This window comes from Dendrobates tinctorius, unplaced genomic scaffold (assembly GCF_039654945.1).
Source record: "Dendrobates tinctorius isolate UK_male_01 unplaced genomic scaffold, ASM3965494v1 ptg000011l, whole genome shotgun sequence".
Classification (NCBI taxonomy): Eukaryota; Metazoa; Chordata; class Amphibia; order Anura; family Dendrobatidae; genus Dendrobates; species Dendrobates tinctorius.
Genome location: NW_027361679.1, coordinates 129,169,441 through 129,192,432, shown reverse-complemented (window position 1 = coordinate 129,192,432; position 22,992 = coordinate 129,169,441). Strand labels below are relative to the sequence as shown.

General features: G+C 43.2%; 1 protein-coding gene across 6 annotated transcripts in view; it reads right to left on the bottom strand.

Annotated features, from left to right (window-relative positions):
- The window catches only part of FCHO1 (FCH and mu domain containing endocytic adaptor 1), a 212,451-nt gene that overhangs the window by 171,200 nt on the left and 18,259 nt on the right, over nucleotides 1–22,992 (bottom strand). Inside the window, exon 2 of one of the 6 annotated variants that reach the window (XM_073547779.1) lies at nucleotides 11,696–11,785. The exons of the other annotated variants lie outside the window; for them this stretch is intronic. Within the exon in view, the coding sequence (XP_073403880.1) occupies nucleotides 11,696–11,722 (27 nt within the window). The 5' untranslated portion in view covers nucleotides 11,723–11,785. The remainder of the gene's footprint in view (nucleotides 1–11,695; nucleotides 11,786–22,992) is intronic. 6 annotated transcript variants of the gene reach the window in all.

Here is a 22,992-nt window from a genome sequence, read left to right as displayed (position 1 = left end):
GTTGGCTGACTTGATCTTTGTTACCTTGATCTTTGTCTCCAATCTTGTTTTCCAATGCGGGTACGCAATTCTGTTGTTCTTGCTAGTAGTATAGTCAAGCATTTCTATGATTGCTGAGGCAGTAGCATAGATCAGTTTATTAGTTTCCGTTATGGTGGTGGTAAGTGTTGATGCAAGTGCTCTATTGGCATCTTCTAGTATATTGTCTAGTGGCGTTTCTTTGCTGAGCCTTTTTTTCAGTCGATCTTCTGTTTCAGATCAGCTGCAGTGCTCTCTAGTTGCAGGATTGGATTAGGATCTTCAGGGGGGGTTGCACGTGCTGTTCCTCCAGGTCTTCATGTGGGGTGGATCTGCAGTTCAGTTGATCCATGTCAAGTTGTGATAAAAGCCTTCTCTATATGACATTGAACGTTAGATGACTAGTTGTTTCTCAGTCAGTGGGCATGTTTTCTCATTTAGTCTGCTGTTATAGCAGCATTTCATCAGATCTAGGTTCTCTTGCCTTTTTCCATGTATGTTTTGGTTCCAGTAGCCCATTTATCAGATTTTCCTGGTTCCTCGACATCTGACGCCAACCTTGTTAGTCCAGGTGAAGTCCGAGCCAGCATGACTCTCTTTGTTTGTCACACTCTCATGTTTATTGAGGTAGGCACGCCCAAGGACCACTACTGGTATATTATCCCCAATAGGGCAAAGACAGGATTTGAACCCCAGTCTCCCACGTTGGGGGTTGTGCACTTTACCCACTATGTTATAACAGCCACCTAAGGTAGGTATTATAGTGTTAAGAGCCTTGGTATATAATACATTTATTTTTTCTTCCATTTTGAACCCCAGTCTCCCATGTTGTAGGCCGTGCACTACACCAGCCACTATATACTATACACATACATACAGTGGGGAAAAAAAAAAAAAAGTATTTAGTCAGCCACCAATTGTGCAAGTACTCCCACTTAAAAAGATAAGCAAGGCCTGTAATTGACATCATAGGTAGACCACAACTGTGAGAGTCAAAATGAGAACACAAATCCAGAAAGTCATCTTGTCTGATTTGGCAACATTTCTTTTGCAAATTATGGTGGAAAATAAGTATTTGGTCGCCTAAAAACATGCAAGATTTCTGGCTCTCAAAGACCTGTAACTTCTTTAAGAGGCTCCTCTGTCCTCCACTCATTACCTGTAGTAATGGCACCTGTTTGAACTTGTTATCAGTATAAAAGATGCCTGTCCACGACCTCAAACAGTCTCACTCCAAACTCAACTATAACCAAAGAGCTGTCAAAGGACACCAGAAACAAAATTGTAGCCCTGCACCAGGCTGCGAAGACTAAATCTGCAATAGGCAAGCAGCTTGGTGTGATGAAATCAACTGTAGGAGCAATAATAAGAAAATGGAAGACACACAAGACCATTGATAATCTTCCTTCTTCTGGGGCTCCACGCAAGATCTCACCCCATAGGGTCAAAATGATCACAAGAACGGTGAGAAAAAATCCCAGAACCACACGGGGGGACCTAGTGAATGACCTGCATAGAGCTGGGACCATCGTAACAAAGGCTACCATCAGTAACACACCGCCGCCAGGGACTCAGATCCTGCAGTGTCAGACGTGTCCCCCTGATTAATTCAGTACATGTCTGGGTCCGTCTGAAGTTTGCTAGAGAGCATTTGGATTATCCAGAATAGTACTGAGAGAATGTCATATTGTCTGATGAAATCAAAGTATAACTGTTTGGTAGAAACAAAACTCGTCGTGTTTGGAGGAGACAGAAAGCTGAGTTGCATCCAAAGAGCACCATACATACTGTGAAGCATGGGGGTGGCAACATCATGCTTTGGGGCTGTTTCTCTGCAAAGGGACCAGGACGACTGATACGTGTACATGAAAGAATGAATGGGGCCCATGTATAGCGAGATTTTGAGTGCAAGGCTCCTTCCATCATCAAGGGCATTGAAGATGAAACGTGGATGGGTCTTTCAGCAAGATAATGATCCCAAGCACACCGTCAGGGCAACAGAGGAGTGGCTTCGTAAGAAGCATATGAAGGTACTGGAGTGGCCTAGCCAGTCTCCAGATCTCAACCTCATAGAAAACCTTTGGAGGGATTTGAAAGTCCGTGTTGCCCAGCGACAGGCCCAAAACATCACTGCTCTAGAGTAGATTTGCATGGAGGAATGGGCAAACATACCACCAACAGTGTGTGCCAACCTTGTGAAGACTTACTGTCACGATCCCACCATGTCATGGACGGAGGGATGCGACGCACTGCCGACACACGGCTATCACAGGCACAAGGGGGCTTATCTTAGTTATCCCACTGCTGGCACCATGTGATAAAAAACAGCAAGCTAGTCTTGCCCTAACAATTTATCGCAGGGGACTATTTTGGTTGTCCCGCCACTGCCCACAATACTTCACAAAACTTTTCAGTTCCACTTTGGAACTCGCAGCTCTCCGGCGCCCCCCCTTACCCTCAGGTCAGTCAGGGAACTACACCTGGGATAATTGGTCGCCAGCCGGCTGCTTCAATGAGGACTGGCCACCCGGCCCGATGCAGTGAGGGAATTATAAAATGCTCTGGCCGCAGCCACCCAATTAGTTTATAAACTCCCTTCCGTCACTCAGTTGTGCCCAGGGCCCAGATCACACTTTGCCGCCACCAGCTCCAGAGTTTCTCTGATTAAGTTATAAACTTAGAGGGGTTCGAAGCCAACCCAATTCAGTAGCAATTATCTTAAAGGCACGTGTTCGTTTTTAGAGCATGAAGACAGACTAATAAGTTCTATAATTTATTCCCAAAAAGGCGGGCAGTGATAACGCAGATAAAAGATGTTACAAAGTTGAGACATTAGATATGTACAATGCAAATATAAAATAAAAGGGAGTAACCTAGAGATTCAACACTTACAGTTGCTTAGATGGTCTTTAGGCTAACCATGTGGGGAGGCGGGGCCACACGTCACCCTGCATCTGGGGTCCTTTTGGCATCAAATCTCCAGCTCGAATGACTGATTTTTGGAAGGGAATACCTTATAGCTTTGGGTTTGTGACATCATAAAAGGGGCCGTCTGGTATGTTCCTCCCCCTGCTCTAGGAGTTACAATTCTGACTACAAAACTTATCTCGCAGAGGGTACCTCGTATAAACATGCACATGGTATCATTCTCTTTAGCCTGTCGCAGACAATAGTTAAAGACCAAACATGCGTAATTATGTCACACCGTTTAGGAGAAATCCAGTTCTCAGTTTCTGTGGGTGCTGGAACCGTGAAAATTATGGGCCAGAACGCTGGGATGATGCATTTTGCAGAAATGTAATTTTCATGTCTCTGCCGCGTATGGTTTCCTAGATTCAGCCTCTTGAATATTACCCATACTTATATCCAGCCGCATGGTGCTTCCAACAAAAGAAATCCTTTCCTGGCTAAGGGGGGGGGGTTGGAGGGGAAAGAATCCTCACTGGGATCTCAGATTTCACAGAGCTGTGGGTGAGGAAGGGGGGTTTGCAGCTATGTGACAGGCAAAGAGTCAGAGAATGGAATATTCTGGAAGGTTCCAGAAGTCATATCTTATCATTACACTTACAGAAAACGTTTGACCTCTATCATTGCCAACATAGAATATATAACAAAATATTGAGATGAACTTTTGTTAATGGCCAAATTCTTATTTCCCACCATAATTTGCAAAATAAATGTTGCCAAGTCAGACAAGGTGATTTTCTGGATTTGTTTTCTCATTTTGACTCTCATAGTTGTGGTCTACCTATGATGTCAATTACAGGCCTCTCTCATCTTTTTAAGTGTGAGAACTTGCACAATTGGTGGCTGAATACTTTTTTTTATATACACATACACACACTTCTTCCATAAAGAACAGAAAGAAAAAAAATTCAGTAAGGCCAAGCACATACAGCGTTAATGTAGTACGTTCAACGCATAGCGTTGACGGACTGCATTAACGCTACAGCATAACGCGATCACGTTACGCTATACCGCTAGCGCAGATGCTTCATCTGCGCTAGCAGTGACGGACCCTCAGAATGACAGCACATAGCTACCGCATGCCGATTATGGCATGCGTTAGCGATGGGCTCGTCTATTGCAGTCTATGGGTGCGTTAACACATCCGTTACATAGCATTAATGCCGCTATGTAATGGATGCGTTAAACGCAGCACACAAACGCAATATGAACCCAGCCTAACACCAAGTCCATAGAAGTCCAAATTATTCAACTAGTACAATAAACACCGTAAAGCAAAGTAAAATAAAGATGCAACACCAGAACCGCCGTTTGTTGGCCACCACACCTCTCCCCAAAAACACAATAAAAAGTGATCAAAACATCATATGTATGCCATAATGGTATCAAAAAAAATGTCAGCTCAACGTGCAAAGGGAAATCAAATTTCTGAATAAAAACCAACCCAGATCATGTTCTCCGGAGTCTCAGCTGGAGATTTTCCTGACGCTGGGGGGTGCTATAACCTTATTTCTCAGCACCGTTAAAAAGCGGCGCTAAGGAATAAGTAACTGCCGCCGTTAAGGGGTTAAAAACCCATCTGTTGTCATGTTTTGCACATTTTTTTTTTACACTTGAAAAAGACACTGGCATAGCGCTGAAACGCGTTGTGAAGAAAAAGCCTTTTCCTCACCATTTCTGAAGAATTTACTCCAGCAGCACAGCCCACGTATGTGTTCATCCATCTGGATCCAATATCTCCTGGTCTTCTTGGAGGATTTATCCACCAACCACAGGACAGCAGTAGCTGTTTTTCTTCATGCCTATATAGGAGTTACGCCTGTCACCAGGGCTGTGGAGTCGGTAAGCCAAACCTGCGACTCCGACTCCTCAATTTCCCTTCCACCGACTCCGCCATATATTGCTTATAGTTAAGTGAAAAATTTATTGTAGTACAATGTGAACATCAGACATTTAAAAATTTTTATGATACAATAATCAAGACATTTAGATAGAACATAATATATATTTATTGGAATACAACTTTAGAACACAAAAAACGGTAATAAATTGTAAATATGTAATACACCATGTAATATCGATTATATATATATCACTGTGTAATAAACTATATAAGTGGCAAAAAAACAGTTTTCAACAAAAACATACTAAATAACATTTGTGCAGTCTATGAATTTGTTCTAAGAAATAGAATTGCCTCCATCAGATCCTCCTTCATAGATGACCTCAAATCTGACCTAATAATTTTAAGGCTAGAGAACAACTTCTCTACACTAACTTGGGTTGGAGGCAAAGCCGTAACCACATGGGCAACATCTCTAACAATTTCCAAGTATAAAGGAATTGCCTCATGCACAGTCAGTTTTGATGAACAGTTGAATTTTTCTTTTTCTTTGAGAGCAATTGAAACATTTTGCTGTAATATGGTCAATCTGCTTGCTATAGGAGACGGAGTGAAATCTTTTTCCTTGCAGCAACGCTTTGCCTGCTCCATATCATCCAAATACTTGTCAAAGTCAAACTCCTCATCTGATGAGGACGAAGATATGGCAGCAGTAGCACTGTCAGGACCCGAGTCCTCTTGCGCCTGGCAGTCCTCCTGTAGGCCACTCTTCCTAACTGCTACCTCAGTCAGAGCTTCTTTTCCTTTAGTAAGCTGTTGATCATCAAGCAGAATACGATGACTTGGGTCCACATAAACAGCTGCCAGAAAAATTTTAATTTTCCAATAGCTGCGTCTCTCTCCGTTTCATTGAAGCAGAAATGCCATCTGCGATTAAATCTCCTCTTTGGGACAGGCAAAATAGCAAGTTCTTCCACTCCCTTCTGAAAATGACAGGAGTTAAATCCTCAGCTTGTAATTTTTTTAGTCACGGTAAATAGGTGATTAAGCAATTCCTTCAATTCAGCCACCTGTGTCCATTGACCTTCATTTAGGGTTACCTGAGGGTTCGCCATATCTATAAGAAACAGTTTTAGCCAGGATCAAAACTGGGGGGGGGGGGGGGAAGAACCTCATACTGTTCCGCAGAATCTCATACTGCACACCTCAGCTGCTGCAGAACCTTATACTGCACACACCTACACTTGAAAATAAAGCCTGCACCTTAAGATGTGGTGAATGCAGTCTATTTATTCCAACTATCAATTGATGTGTTACTGTAGACGCGCAATACCTGTCCTGGGCTTCCTTTTGGGAAGCTATGAGGTGTACCTGAACTGGTGCTTTAAAAAAAAAAAAAAAAAAAAAAAAAAAAAAAAAAGTGTTAGTCTGTGTGCTACCCGGCTTTCATTCTTTTTGGTACAGATAAGATATGGACAGATATGGATAGATAGGGCAGATTTCTAATCTGCTTTTGCTATTGAAAACATTATCTAGGAGTTCAAAAACCTTTCAGGTGATGCGGTTGCTTAAAAAGCTGATCTGCTTTTGCAGCTGAAAAACGTATCATCAAAAAACGCAGGAAAAACGTTGTGTGTGAATGTAGCCTTAGATCAGGAATAGCACAATCACTTATAAGACATTTCATAACTTTCCCAAATTCCTATGAAAAAATATTCAGCACATTCTGCATTGAACTACTGTACCCAATTTATTATATATTTTAGGAGTCAGAGTCGGACCATTTTATACCGACTCCACCAAAATGAGCTCCGACTCCGACTCCACAGCCCTGCCTGTCACATCTTCATCAGGTGAGCGTAACCAGCACTCTCTCTCCAGCAGGAGCATGCGCAGTGCGCCCGCTGAGATCTGCCGGCCGGTACGCGGCAACAATAGGAGATTTGTCCTATTGGTTCATTTTGATCACTGGGATAGACCCCATCAAAGTGATCAAAATTAACAAAAAATAAAATAAAATGAAATATAGTAAAATCAAACCCCCCTTTATCACCCACTTTATCAGATACAAATAAAATATATTTTTTTTCCATTCTTTGCAGTTAGGGTTGTGTTGGGGGTTAGGGTTGCGTTTTAGAGTTAGGGTTTTGGTGGGGTAGGAGTTACAAAAGGGGTGCTTCCACTGTTTAGGCACATCAGGGAGTCTCCAATCGCGACATGGAGCCTGCCATAGATTCCAACCAATTTTGCGTTCAAGAAATGAAACGGTGCTCCCTCCCTTCTAAGCCCTGCCATGCGCCCAAACAATCGATTTCTCCCATATATGGGGTATTTGTGTACTCTAGAGAAGTTTCAAAATAAATTTGGTGTTCCATTTTCTCCTGATACCCTTGGGAAAATAAAAAAAGTTTTGGTCTAAAGTAAATTTTTTGTGAAAAAAGTTACCGCATATACTCGTGTATAAGCCGAGATTTTCAGCCCATCTTTTTGGGCAGAAAGTCCCCCTCTCGGCTTATACACGGGTCATATACCTGGGGGTCGGCAGGGGAGGTGAAGCGGGGGTGTCAGAGATCATACTTATCTGTCTCTGCAGCCTCACTTCTCCACTGTCTCCCTTTCTGTCTTCAGCGGTCACGTGGTACCGCTCATTACACATGAATATGCGCATATTCATGAGTGTAATGAGCGGTACCACGTGACAGTGGAAAAGAGAGGCTGCAGAGACCGTGGCAGGATGGGTGAGTATAGCCATACTCACTTGTCCCCCGGTCCATTGCTGCTCACCGCTGTCCCTGCTGCATCCTGTGGCAGTGATGTTTAGGCAGCAGGGGGCGCGGTGACGTGGTTAGTGCGCGCCGCCTCTCTGCTGGCTGAAGAAGCGAGTATGGCTTTTTTTTTTGCAGCATATGGGGGGCATAGTCTATGGAGCAGAATACAGGGGCATAGTCTATGGATTCCACCCTCGGCTTATACACGAGTCAATAAGTTTTCCCAGTTTTTTGTGGCAAAATTGGGGGGGGGGGGGGGTCGGCTTATACATGGGTCGGCTTATATATGAGTATATAGGGTAAATGTTCATTTTTTCCTTCCACATTGCTTTAGCTTCCGTGAATCAACTGAAGGGTTAATAAGCTTCTTGAATGTGGTTTTGAGCACCTTGAGGGGTGCAGTTTTTAGAATGGTGTCGCTTTTGGGTATTTTCTGTCACATTAGTAACAGAGTAACATAGTTATTAAGGTTGCAGGAAGACTTTAAGTCCATCTAGTTCAACCCATATCCTATCCTAACCTGCCCTAACATGTTGATCCAGAGGAAGGCAAAAAAAAAAACCCATGTGGCAAAGAGTAAGCTTCACATTGGGGAAAAAAAAATTCCTTCCCGACTCCACATACAGCAATCAGACTAGCTCCCTAGATCAACGCAATATTAAGGAAACTAATGTATATAACCTGTAATATTATACTTTTCAAGAAAGGCATCCAGGCCCCTCTTAAATGTTGGTAGGGAATCACTCATTACAACATCATTTGGCAGAGAGTTCCATAGTCTCACTGCTCTTACAGTAAAGAATGTGATTATGCTTAAACCTTCTTCCTCCACACGTAGAGGATGCACCCTTGTCCCCGTCACAGGTCTAAGAGTAAAAAGATCATTAGAAAGGACTTTGTATTGTCCCCGCATATATTTATACATTGTAATAAGATCACCCCTAAGCCTTCGATTTTTCCAAACTAAAATAACCCCAAGTGTAATAACCTGTCTTGGTATTGCAGACCCCCCAGTTCCCTAATAACCATAACCTTGGTCGCTCTTCTCTGCACCCGCTCCAGTTCAGCTAAGTCTCTTATACACCGGAGACCAGAACCCCTCAAAGTCACTTCAAATATGATGTGGTCCCCCCAAAGAGGAAAAAAAAAAAAAAAAAAAAAAATGGGTTTTGTAAGTTTTGTTGTAAAAATCAGAAGTCACTTAACCCTTCAACTGTAAAAAATAAAAATGTTTCCAAAATTGTGCTACTATAAAGTAGAAATGTGGGAAATGTTATTTATTAACCATTGTGTGGCAACCTTCTAATTTAAGGGTACAAAAAGTTTGAAAATTGCAAAATTTAGTTTTTCATAATTAAAATGCAAGTTTTATCGAAGAAATTTTACCACCAACATGAAATACAATATGTCACGGAAAAAAAAAAAAACAATCTCAGAATCAGTGGGATAAGTTGAAGCGCTTCAGACAAAATTGGCTTGGTCACTAAGGAGTTAAACCCCTCAGCTGGAATTTTGCAAACTGCTCCAGGTTTCTCATATTTGAAGGGGGACTTCTCCCAAGAACAATTTTAAGCTCCCTCCAAAAGTTGTTCAATGAGATTTAGATCCAGGCTCATTGCTGGCCACTTCAGAACTATACAGCGCTTTTTTTTCTATTCATTTCTGGGTGCTTTTTGAAGTAGGTTTAGGGTCATTGTTCTGCTGGAAGACCCATGACCTATAACTCAAACCCAGGTTTCTGACACGGGGCACTACATTGCAACCCACAATCCTTTGGTAAGCTTCAGATTTCATGATACCTTTCTCACTGTCAAGGCTCCCAGTGGCAGACTGAACCTCCACCATATTTGACTGTACGTACTGTGTTCTTTTCTTTGTAGGCCTCATACTGTTTTTGGCAAACAGTAGAATTATGTGCTTTTCCAAAAAGCTCTATCTTACAAGACACATCCCAGAAGAATTTTGGCAATCTGCAGTCTAACTTTATTTTAGGTCTCTGTGTCAGCAATGGGGTTCTCCTGCCAGTGTTTGATTTAATTCAGATGTCAATGAAGAGTTTGCGATGACACTGATGCACCCTGAGCCTGCAGGACAGCTTGAATTTCTTTGGAACTGCTTATCCACCAGACTATCTTGCATTGCAACCTTTCATCAAATTTTCTCTGCCTTCCACAGAGATTACAGTGCTTTGGGTTGTAAGTTTCTTGATTATGTTGCGCACTGTTCTCCATGCTTAGTGTGGCACATACAGACACAAAATGCAAACATGGAGTCAATATCTCCCCATTTTATCTGGTTTTAGGTATGATTTTCATGTTGCCCAAGCTTGTTACTTGCCATAGGTGAGTTTGAAATAGCACAACATGCTTGAAACAGTTATTTACCCACAATTTTGTCCAAACTATTTTGGGGTTTGTGTGTGAAATGATGTCCAATTTGCCCTTTGTTCCAATACACACAAAGCAAATACACATTTGTAACTGCAATAATTTTCAGAGAGAAATACGTCATTTTCTGGAACAATTTCAAGAGTGCCAACACTTTCGGCCACGATTGTATAAATAACATAGGAAATAGTTGTTGATCCTGTAAAGTTTACTCACTGCTGATGTATAGTATACAGATAACAGTACAGATGAAAAAGGTTTTTTTTTTCCTGGATGAAAATTGGACGATTTTTTTTTTTTTTTTTTTGTATAGGCTTGTGTGAATGTAGGTTTTAAAAGAAAGCTGTCATTAGACTCATGCTGCCTGAGCCAGAGGTGGCGTGAATCAGAGACTGGCTGCACAATTTCAGCCAGGTACTTTTTACTGAAACCCTGTGAAGTTTCAGAAAAAGAAAAAAAAAAAAAAGAAAAAATTGAACAGCCGGTCAGGAACTATAGAAGAGACCTGACCAGTCAGGGTAAATACCCATCTTCCTACCCCATTCCAGTTGATTGACACGTCTCTCCAATTTGTGTAATTGCTTCACTTTTAAAAAGGCAAGTAAGAAATACTTCTTACTAAGGCTATGAGAAAATAGCATCTCTAAGGCCTGTTTCACACTTCCGTTTTTTCAAATCCGTCAAAATCCGTTGGTTTCCGTAAAAAAAACGGATCCGCCATTTTTTTGCAGGATCCGTTTTTTTTGTCCCATAGACTTCCATTAGTGGTTACCGCGGATCCGTCAAAAAACGGATCCGTTTTTTTAAAAACGGATCCATTTGCATCAGTTTCCGTCAAAAAAACGGAAACGGATCCGTTTGGCGGACACAAAAACGGAAGTGTGAAACAGGCCTAAGACGACGGCGCAGCCACCAAGATTTCCCCGGTGAAGACACTTCAACAAAACGGAGGTGGTCGTTTTCCAAATGCGGTCTTGAAGGCAATATTCAATGCTAGGAAGTATAGAGACTGGGAGGCTTCCGACTGAAGAATCTTTATGTCACTGCTTTTAACCCTGTAGCAGTTAAAAGTGACATAAGGAAGAACACCTGCATAGCAATTTTCCACCTGAAAAAGATGTTGGGTGCACATACCTTAAAAGGGCTTCTTTGGAAAGAAGCACGCGTTGCAAAACTGCCAGTACACAAATTCGGGTTTGCGGTTTTGCAGCAAAACTAAACATCAAGTGTGAACTCGGCAACATGTAGATAAGTTGCATATTTATCATACTGGTCTATATAGGCCTTTCAAGAGGAGCGCATCTTTAATTTCTATTCAACAGAAATGATGATATCTCATTCGCATCAATCCCAATCTGTTACCCAGCAGAAAGAAACAGCTTGCTGCCCCCTTCCTCATATGGTCTCCCCCGCTACTTGACAAGAGATTACGAAGGAGTCTGAGGGAGGTATATAAATAACATACATACATCTATGAGTAATCGTGTAGGAAAGAATTATTTATGTTTGTACATATGCTACAAAAACTAACAAAAGTACACTGCACAGGCTATCCGGCATAAAGAAAATACACTTTTTTTAATACATGCCTACACACATGTATCACGCACAGGTGAAAAACAATATTATGCTGGGATGTGCACAGTAACACAAGAGGGGGGGAAAAAAAAAAAAAAAAAAAATCTAAAAGCACATCATGCATCATTACATACCCAAAAATGGTCCCCGAAATAAGACATCTTGTGAGCAAGCAACTGGGGTAAGCAAGCAGCCTTTGTGGTCAGAGCAGGTCAGTCAGCGAGCTGGAATGACAGCAGAACTGTATGGTAATTCATACACAAAAGAAAGGGAGGGAATACAGGACGAGAAAAAGACTATTAAAGGAGCGGAGGAGAGTAGATACTAAGAAGGAAGATGTGAGAACGGTGAAAAAAGAAAAAGAATTAGCTACGCCAAGTCATTCAACTGGAAGGAGCGTGTCCCAAACAAACATCGGCCAACCATGATTTACCATAGATAGATTACAATGCAAAGTAGCAAAGAAAATAAAAATATAAAAGTAGACAACAGAGAAGCGTATTGCATCCATTTTAGATTCTGGGCTAGAGAACTGACAGCCACTCACATTCCAGGAATCCGGCGTTCTTCTTTGTCCCAGTTAACACCAGTGTCCAAAATAGCAACCACATGCAACTTTGCAATCATTTAGTCTACTAGGCACATTAGACAGGGTCCTTAATGGGAGTGTTTGAGACCCTTGCTGGCTATAGAGGTTTTGGGGTTTTTTTTAAATGTCATTTCTATGTGCATTTTGCATGTAGACAACATTTACATTTTATTCATCCACAGGCATGCTTGGTCTACAGTATATAGTCCAAAATTGCTACAATGTAAAAACAACTACTAGTGAGAGCTTTGGGCTACCGCTTATAATCTGCTCCAAAAACGCGTATTTTACACAGCATTTTTTCTGCCAATAGGTGCAGAAATTTCAGCACCAAATACCTGATGTGTGCACACATCATAGGGAATTTTGCCCGTATTAGGCCTCTTTCACACATCAGGTTTTCCCCGTCAGGCGCGATCCGGCGCTTTTGACAGAAACCGGATCCGGCGAAATGCAATGCCGGATCCGGTTTCCCCCCATTGACTTGCATTAGAGCCGGATGGCCATGCGTTTCATCCGATTTTCGCCGGATACGGCAATGTGACGCGATCCGGCGTCTGGAAAAAACGGCTACTGTAACGTTTTTTTGTCTCCGGCGAAAAAGCCGGACACGCCGTATCCGGCGTGTCCGGCTTTTTCATACAATGAAAGCCTATGAGCGCCGCAATGCGCCTGATCCGGCGACAGACGGATCCGGTTTTTTTGGTCTGAGCATGCTCAGTAGCTCTGCCCATAAGACATATATAAAAGCAAGACAGTGGGACCCTCAGCCACACCCAACATGCCACCCAAGCCAAGAACCAGGAGCAGGAGAAGGCAGCAGACATCTGCAGCAGCACCATCAGCACCACCCCAAATGGAGCAGCATGCTGAACAACTGGAGGGGAGTCCAGCAGCAGATGAGAGACGGTAATTATCAAATCCCCCATTCCTCCAAACTAGGGCTATGGAATATCAAGATATTCATTGGCCCTTTGTTTCTCTTTATTCAACAGCCGCCCAATAGATGCAGCAGCAGCAGCAATGGCAGCAGCAGGAACACCACCCACAGCCATGGAGTCTGGCCATGAGGAAGACAGCACATCTTCTTCTGGGAGCCCTCCCTCGCATCGTCAGCGTTTGACGGTAAGTTTTTATTTCCAAAATCCATCATCTCTGTAATATATGTCTATTCATTGCCTTTTATTTCAAAACAGGAATCACAAGATGAAGAGGAGCTCCCAGAAGAAGAAGGAAGGGGTGGACAGACACTTGGAGTGGGCTCACAATTGGTAAGTTTTTTGCATCAAACGCAGAAACACAACATCACACTACACACAACACATAGAAAACAATGTTCTGCAGACCACACACAGCAAACAAATGCCTACATCCAAAGACATAACATTTTTTGTTTTCTTCTCTAGTCTTCCCAATCTGGTGCTCGGCCAAGAGGTCCTCGCAGTGCCTCCCAGGGTCGTCGGCGACAGCAACGCTGCGGTCACCAGCGTGTAAGTATAAATATTTTTGCTTGAGGGGGCGTGGCCTGGATCTCACACAGGGAGGACGTGTTTTATGGCAGCTCCCGCTTCCAGCCACAAATCCACCTTATTTGGCCCAGACGAAAGTGGCAAGAACGATTTTTGAAGTACCCCGGGCTTGGAGGAGAAGGTGAGGGGCGGTGGGGAGAAGAGAGGGGCTGCTGATCTCTGCCGTGACACCGGAGCGCAGAGCGGCCTCGTGGGGGGTGCTGCAGCGCTGGAGAGAGACGGGCGCCATCTTTACATACCCCTGAGCACAAGGCCTGGAAACCGGACCGCAGGAGACCCTCGATAGAGGCGTGAGACCGCGGAATAAGGAGCGGTCTCGCCCGTTGGAGTAAAAGGAGGTGAGAGGGAGCCCCCGGTGAGCTGTCTGTGGGGCCTGCGGGGATCATCATCATTATCATTATCGGTACGTGCGGTGGAGGAGGGTGCTGGCTCTGGGCCAGACGGGTTGACGGCCCCCTACTTTCACTGAGACATTTCCCAGGGACTGAGTTGTTTTTTGAACAGGGGATATCGCTCTCCCCACATAGAGGAGCTGCTGTCAGCAGATTTATGAGCCATTGGTGAGGAGGACATTGTGTCTTTTCTGAAGCACCACGGTGGGGGGTTGGTGTTACCTTATCCCTACCGGCTCCAGCAGATCCCCACGGATGTTTCCATATATTAACCCCTCGCCCTCCAAGTTGCATGGGGCTATTTTCATATAGAAAAATGCACTACTAGACTTTTCTTGACGCACGGGTGGTAAATTAAAGGCGCGCTTCAATCAAGCAAAATTGTCAAAACTAACAAAGAGCGTGCAAAACCGTTGGCTGCAGAGGCGTATAAAAGCAAACAGGGTGAAATGGATAGATTTTTGAGAAATAAATCTGCTTCGTCTAAGCCTAATGCTAAAAGGCTGCCTGCAGAGGTTGTGGAGGAGAAGCATGTCGAGGACTCAGACTCCAGTGATGATGCTTCAGGCAGCGATGTCGCTCAATCAGATTCTCGGAAGCTTTCTAGATCATTTTTTTAAAAATTATTAGCACAAGCTATAAAACCATTAGTTAATGAGATATCTGGTATGAGAGCGGACTTGCTACACATTGGTAATAGAGTGGAGTCTTTGGAGTCCTCTCAGTCCTCTATCATTAGCCACTCCAATGCCATGAGAGAGCATCTGGACTACCACAGAACACAACTTAACAACTCTTTTCTGGCTCTCGAGGATCAGGAAAATCGGAGTCGCAGGAAGAACATACGGATAAAAGGTTTACCTGAAAGTGTTTCCACAGAAATATTAGAAAAATCTACGAGGGAGATCTTCGCCCTCTTAATCCCACAAGAAACATGTGATCGAATTATAATAGAAAGGGTGCATAGATCACTTAGACCGAAGCCGAAACCAGCGGAACCTCCGAGGGATGTGATTTGCGGCCTATTGAGCTATTTGGATACAAATGCTATTTTGTCTGCCTCAAGAGACATTAAAAATCTTTCTTATGAGGGATCTGCTATTCATCTTTATCAGGATGTTGCGCCGTCAACCCTTGCAAAAAGAAGAGTCTTGAGGCCCCTCCTGGAGGTGTTACGCTCACGTAAAATCTTATACAAATGGCTGTTTCCGTTTGGTATATCTATACAAGGAGATGGTAGGCAAATAATGGTTCGGACCCCTGAAGATTTAACCAAAGTATGGGACGCTTTTGGCATTGCCCCTATGGATATTCCTTCCTGGCTACCTCTGGACATGGATCATCGCACACCTCCCCCTGTCCATGCCTTTACCGGAGGGCAGGGTGACTGGGTCTTAGGAAAGAAACGCTCGACTCCTAAAAGAGGGAAATCTGGAATGGAAAAGGAGATACCCCCCTGAGCTTTCTTGTGCTTCTCTCGGTTGCATTTTTCCAATACTGGAGCCAGACCTCTTGGTCCACTAGGACATGATCTATCTTATTTCAGCTTGCTAAGCTTGACATTTACTCATGTGTTGATATCATTCAATTGCCGTATAAGTTAATATGTGCCACTTGTGTGTCGGAAATGTTATTTCCTGCTCTGTTATGGGAGGTATGTTTGACCCCCTACCTCTGCTACAGGCAGGTAGTTGGTTCTTGTTATATTTCTCTTGTTTTATCTTAACAATTTTTAAGGTTTTTGTTCTTTTTTTCATCTCTTAATTTTTTTTTAATTTCGGTGGTTTGATGACAGAGGAATCTTTATTATTACTTCCTTTACCAAACTATGGGTGACAAGGTAACCTTCGCTACTATGACAGTGGCCTCGTATAATGTAAAGGGCTTACGATCCCCAAGTAAGAGAAGCCAAGTAATGAATCTTTTGCATTCAAAGAAGTCTAGTATAGCTTTCCTGCAGGAGACACATTTTAAAAAAGGGAGAGTCCCAGATATGTCTAGATCTCGCTACCCGACCTGGTATCACAGTGCGGGCGGTTCAGCGTCATGTGGAGTGAGTATTGCTATAAAGAAAAATGTTCCCTTTATTTTGAGTGATTGTTTATCGGATTCAGAAGGCAGGTACATTATAATTAAGGGCTTTTTGGCCAACACTAAGATTACCCTATGTAATTTATATGCCCCAAATAGGAACCAGATAGGTTGGCTGTGTAAAACATTGAATGTTCTAGAACTTTTTGCTGAGGGTCTGTTGTTGGTGGGAGGGGATTTTAACGTATCTTTAAACCCAACTTTAGATACTTCAACGGGCAGGTCGGCTCTTTCTCAAAGGGCGCTGAGAAGATTACACCTTTCACTACAAAAATTGCATCTGATAGACCCTTGGAGAACACTTTTTCCTTCGGGCAGAGATTACACTTTTTATTCCCATCCGAATAATAGCTATCACAGAATTGATTACCTATTGATACAAGCAGCTAATCTCCAATTAATTAAAAAAGCTAATATAGATATCATCTCTCTCTCAGACCACGCTCCAATTTTTCTTGACATAGAGATAAAAACTTTACCACGGCCGGCTGGGTCATGGTCACTGAATGAGACACTGTTGGACTCGGATTCACACATTGAAAAACTGACAAACACTCTTGACTTCTTTTTTCAAAATAATTTGCACTCAGGCCCGCCCTTGCCTATGGTATGGGAATCACATAAAGCAGTAATGAGGGGGGAATTTATAGCCCTAGGCTCCCATTTGAAAAAAGAGCGAACAAAAAAGGTTGTGTCTATTCTACATCAAATTAGTTCCTTCGAGAGATTACATAAGAGATCTCAGGTAAATAAAACATTATCTGAACTGACAGATTTGAGAACCTCATTAAAAAACCTTTTAAACATTCAATCAGCAAAAATTTACATGAGAAGTAAGCAGAAGTTTTATCTCCATGGCAATAAAAGTAGTAAGCTTATGACATCCCTACTTAAGAAACAAAAAGAAAAAACGTTTATTAGACAACTCAGAGCTTTGGATGGCTCTTCAATTCTCGGGACTGCAGATATTGCCAGGGAGTTTAAAACCTTTTACGAAAATTTATACAATTTAAATACACCGGATAGCATGCAGGAGCCAGTCACAGCTTTGGCAAAAATAAAAGAATTCTTGACCTCACTACATCTCCCTAAAATAACTCTTGAAGGCCAGTCCTTGCTGACTGCTCCAGTTACCCCCAAAGAAATTTTAGACACTCTTTCTACTATTCCGAACGGAAAGGCACCAGGTCCAGATGGTCTTCCCATTATCTATTATAAAAAGTTTATAAAACCACTGTTGCCTCGCCTGGTGTCTCTGTTTAATTCCTATCTAGAAGGCCAGCTCCCTCCTAGACAATCCTTAGAGGCATACATCACAGTCCTCCCTAAGGAGGGTAAAGACCCCAACCTGTGCGCTAGCTACAGACCAATATCACTGCTTAATGCAGATATTAAGATGTGGGCTAAAATATTAGCGGGCAGATTAAGTAATTTCTTACCTAAGCTAATTCATGCAGATCAAGTTGGTTTTGTAAGAGGCAGGGAAGGGAAGGATAATTCTATTAAAGTCAGTCTATAATGTTTGCTAAGACTCGGGGTATACCTTTGATGCTTCTGTCGACAGATGCGGAGAAGGCTTTCGACAGAGTGAGCTGGAGGTTCATGGAACAAGTAATGATTAGGTTTGGCTTCCCCCCTCAACATATAACAGCGGTTCTCTCGCTTTATTCCCAACCGACGGCCAAGGTTAGAGTCAACGGCACCCTGTCAGATAGTTTTGGGATTAATAACGGGACTAGACAGGGTTGTCGCCATCTTTGTTCATTTTAGTTGTAGAAACTTTGATACAAAGCATCAGACAAGACCAACGTATAGAGGGGTTGTCGGTGGGTCAAGGGTCACTCAAAACTCAAGCTTTCGCGGATGATCTGCTTTTCCTTATCTCCAATCCATCCCGAGCATTCCCAATTATCCTTCAGGCCATTCATCATTTTGGCCTCCTTTCTAATTTTAAAATCAATTTGTCAAAGTCTGAAGTGCTGAGCGTTGGTCTCCCTCACTCTCAGACCTCCACTATTCGTACGCAGATTCCATTTTCTTGGGCTACTAGTTCTATTAGATATTTGGGAATAACGATAACTAGAGATCCCGCCAACCTATTCCAAAATAACTACATTCCCTTAATTCAAAAGGTCAAAGGCCTGATGCAGAAGTATGGCATACCCACTTTATCCTGGATGGGTCGTATTAATGTGTTTAAGGCATATATAATGCCTATTATACTATATACCATGAACATGGTTCCGATTCGGATTCCCCTGGCATTTTTTGGAACGTTAAAATCCCTTATTGGAAGATTTATTTGGAAATCTAAAAGGGCTAGGTTGCCATATAAGTTTCTCTCTCGCCCTATCTCTTCTGGAGGATTGGGGGTCCCAGACCTTCTTCTATATTATAAGGCTATTCATCTCAGTAGATGGTTAAAGGTGGTGTCCTGTGCTGGAAGAGAGGAGGGGGATAGTGTTGACTGGGCTTTATTGGGCTCGAGGGGTTTGCCGTATCTTTGGACTAGGGCTACACCGCCAGCCTCTCTTAGGTTGGATGACATAACTACAACTACGTTGCGTATTAAAAGATTGGTAATGGGAGAGTTCCCGGAAGATACCTTCCCCTCAATATTGACACCGATCGGCTCAATTCCCTATTTGTTAGAGCTAGATTTTCAAGACCCATACAATTTATGGTCCAACCTCCCTAGAGAAACTTTGAATAGTTTTTATGGTAATAGCACCTTGCGGGAGGGGTCTTGGCCACAGGGCGCGTCGACTCAACCAACAAATTTTCTTCAAAAACAACACATCAGACGTACACTTTTACAGTTTAGACGGAGATTCCCGTCTAAATCTAATTGGTCCTGGTTAGATCTTATGGTTAAACTTCCGTCCCCACGGCTAAAAATTATATCTCGCATTTACTCGCATCTCATCTCTCCGACTGTACATTCTAAACCCTCGTTTATACACTCTTGGGAAATGGAACTTAACACCACGTTTACAGAAGACCAAATATCTAGAATGCTGTCAAATGCTCGGGGTTTTTCTAGATGTGTACTTCTGCAGGAGAATTCTTATAAAATATTGACTAGGTGGCATTTAACTCCAGCTAAATTATTCCAGTTAGGCCTCGTGGATAACGATGAATGTTGGCGATGCCTCAATTCTAGAGGACATCATTCACATATATTCTGGGACTGCCCTAGATTGCGGGTTTTTTGGGAGGGAGTTGAACTAGTTCTCAAAAAATTAAAACTAATAAAGGCTGATCTTAGAGCCACAGAAGCTCTCCTTTCATGCCCGTCTAAAGATTTTTTACCAAAAAAACATGGGCTTCTTCCACTGATGTTGAGTGCGGCGAGACAGTTGATAGCTGCCCATTGGAAAGATGTAGCTCCTCCCACGTTGGGAGAATGGTATACTAAAATAAATCAAATCTCTCGCTTAGAGGAGCTGTCTAGCTGGGAAATTTATAATCATAGGGCTTACGTGTTGACTTGGGCCCCTTGGAATAGGTATTTAGAAGACAACCCTCTTTAAGGGCATTTTAGAGTTTCTCAAGTTTAAGTTTAACTGAATTAGACGGCTTCTGTTCTGGGGCTCTTAGCCTCATTGCCCCAAACTAGATAGCCCAATTGTAATGTAGTGCGATGCATTATTTTCCAAAAGTGCACCCATTTAATAATTGTGCTCCTGTTGTCAACCACATGATGTTGATGTTAATACTGTACATGTATATGTACCCTTTTTCCCCTCCCCTTTCTTTTTATCTTTTCTTTTCTCCCCTACCTACTTATCCCTCATTTTTTCCTTCCTTCTCGCCTTAGACCAACCCTTACTTAACATTGCGCCAACTGTACCTGAGAACTGGTGTTGTGTTTAATGGTGTTGTGAAAAATTTCAAAATAAAGAATTTACAAAAAAAATAAATATTTTTGCTTTGGTTTTTTTGCACTTTTTATTTCATTTCTTTTGTGGAGGCTAATTATGTTATTTTTGTCTTTTTCTTTAACACCCTTCACAGCGTGCTCCCGACTCTGACGGTGAGGATGGAGGAATCGATGTGGACCACCTCATCGATCTCGTCAGAGAAAGGGAGCCACTCTGGAATATGGCTGACCGCCGCCACGCTGACCTTATCGTTACCCGACGACTCTGGGAGGAAATCTGTTCGCTCCTTGTGGACCGCTGGGAGGACCTCGAAGCTCGGGCCCAGATTAAAGAGCGTAAGTAGGTTGCTTGATTTAAACCAGTGTTTCCCGAACTCCAGTCCTCGTGGTCCCCACGGATCATGTGTTCAGGATTTCTATTTACTTTGGAAATCCTGAAAACATGACCCCTGGGGACCATGAGGACTGGAGTTTGGGAAACACTGATGTTGTATACTAACCACTTTGTCCTTTCTCGTTTCAGGGGAGAGAATTGTGAAGCGGTGGCGGTCTGTGAGGGATCGTTTCAAGAAGGAGTTCAATAAAGAGATGCGGGCCCCGAGAGGATATGGAGGACGCAGGAGCAAGTACAAGTACGCACGAGCCCTGTCGTTCCTCCGGGATACAATGGTCACCAGAAGGTAAATATTACACACCACATGTGACAAAAAAATGTTTAGATGTAACTTTTTTTTTTTCAGCCAGGGCCATATCATGTCACTATTTTAATTGTTTTTTTTTCTCTTTATTCCACAGCACGGTGAGCAGCACTCGGGAGCCTGCACGATTGGACCCTTCTGAGGTGATCCCTGAGGAGACCGGCACCGAGGGACACTTCGACCGCCCCGGTACATCTGCACCTTCCCAGCCTTCCCACACATTCGACCCATCTGTCCCATCCACCAGCACAGGAGCATCGTGGCCGCCTACATTACATGAAGCTGCTGGTGAGGAGATCGCTTTCCCTTTACCCCACCCTTCTGCCCCTGCCACCTCTAGTACACCTGCGGGTACTGGGCAGCAGCGGCAGAGGGGTCAGGAAAAGAGTTATGCGCAAGAGTTCTTGCATCTGAATGCATCTTTCCAGAACTGTCTCAAAGTCTTGTCAGAGCAAATCTCCGCAGGCTTTCAGCAGATCAACTCCAGCATTCTGGAGGTGAAGACACTTCTGCAAACCATGCATTCAGAAGCAAGATCTTCGCCAAACCACACCTTTTTCAGGTCTGTTGTGGAGCGCATGGCAACACTATCTCCTACCCAGCAGATGCATGTAATGCATTCGTGCCACGGTGCTCTACAGCAGGTTACCTCCCAACCTCCACCTCCCACCACTGTAGTTCCTCCACCTGCACCCCCTCCAGCCACTTTCCATCCTCCCCCTCCTATTACATCTGCACCCCCTCCAGCCACTTTCCATCCTCCCCCTCCTATTACATACCAGCAACCTCCCCAGTACCAGCAACCTCCCCAGTACCAGACATCTCCCCACTTCCAGCAACCTGCCCCGTACCAAACTCCTTCCCCGTACCAAACTCCTTCCCCGTACCAAACTCCTTCCCCGTACAACTTTCCATCATCATCTGCTCCTACAGTCCCTGCCCAACCCTCCACTCCACCGCCCACCACCTCTTCTGCCTCCCACATGTCCACCCATTCTGTAGCTTTTTCCACACCATCACCTCTAACTGTTCCTTCCCCACCACGATCCCAGTCCTCTCTCCACACTCCCATTGTCGAAGTGTCCCGCAGCCCCTCCAGCAGTATTTCCACCCCACACTACACCGAGTTATAATGTTTTTTTCGTAATAAAAATGCCCATTTGATTGGTTTCAAACCTTTATTAAAAAAGTTTTTTTAACTTTAAAAACAGTTTACAAAAAAAAAATATTTTAAATAAAAGTTAAATTATTGTTTACACTGGTTGTCTGTCATTTCTTTCTGCGGCGAAATATGTTTAAAAAAAAAAAAGGTTAAATACAGGGTATTTAAAAGGTAAAAAAGGTATTCAAAACCAGGTATATAACTGTGGGTAAATTTTAGCTTTTTGCCACAGTTGTGTTCCTGGTTGTGTTTGAAGCAAAGTATTTCACCTAAAAAGTTGTGTTTATTGTTGGCGATTTCCTAACAATGTACACAACTTTTGTTAAAAGGTGAAATACTTTGCATAAAACACAACCAGGTACACACCTGTGGCCTAAAGCTAAAAATAGAGACCATGACAAGATAGCCAACTTTGGTTGGCAAAGGTATATACTGTTGGTACAGAAGGTACACAAGTTTGGTTAGGGCACAAATCTTTCTCACTCTGTCATCCTGCCAGTGTACTCTGCCTTGAGGTGACAAAGTATAGTGCAAAATTGTCCCTCATTACTGAAACCGTCACAGAACTTCTAGTGGTAATGTCATGGTAATCTTGCAAGGTGGTTTCTTCAGAGGTGTCCTCAATGGAAATGGGTTCCTTGCAGATAACAAAATTGTGGAGTACCACGCAAGCTTTGATCACCTCGTCCACAGTTTCTGTCTTGAGGTTGACCGCAGTCAATAGGACCCGCCATTTGGCTGTCAGAATACCAAAGGTACATTCAACCATTCTTCTTGCTCTTGTGAGGCGGTAATTAAAAATGCGTTTTGGTCTTGTCAATCCTCTGCTAGAGTACGGTTTCAAAAGGTGTTCTGACAGCTGGAAGGCTTCATCCCCTACACAGACAAATGGCATAGGTGGACCAGATGTTTGCGGCAGCGGTCTAGGTGGTGGGAACTGGAAGGTGTTTCCATACAGTTTACGCCCCATGGCAGACAGTTTGAAAACTTGAGAGTCATTGGAGCGGCCATAGGCCCCAATATCAACAGCAATAAATTTGTATTCCGCGCCAGCGATGGCCATGAGGACAATTGAAAAATATTTCTT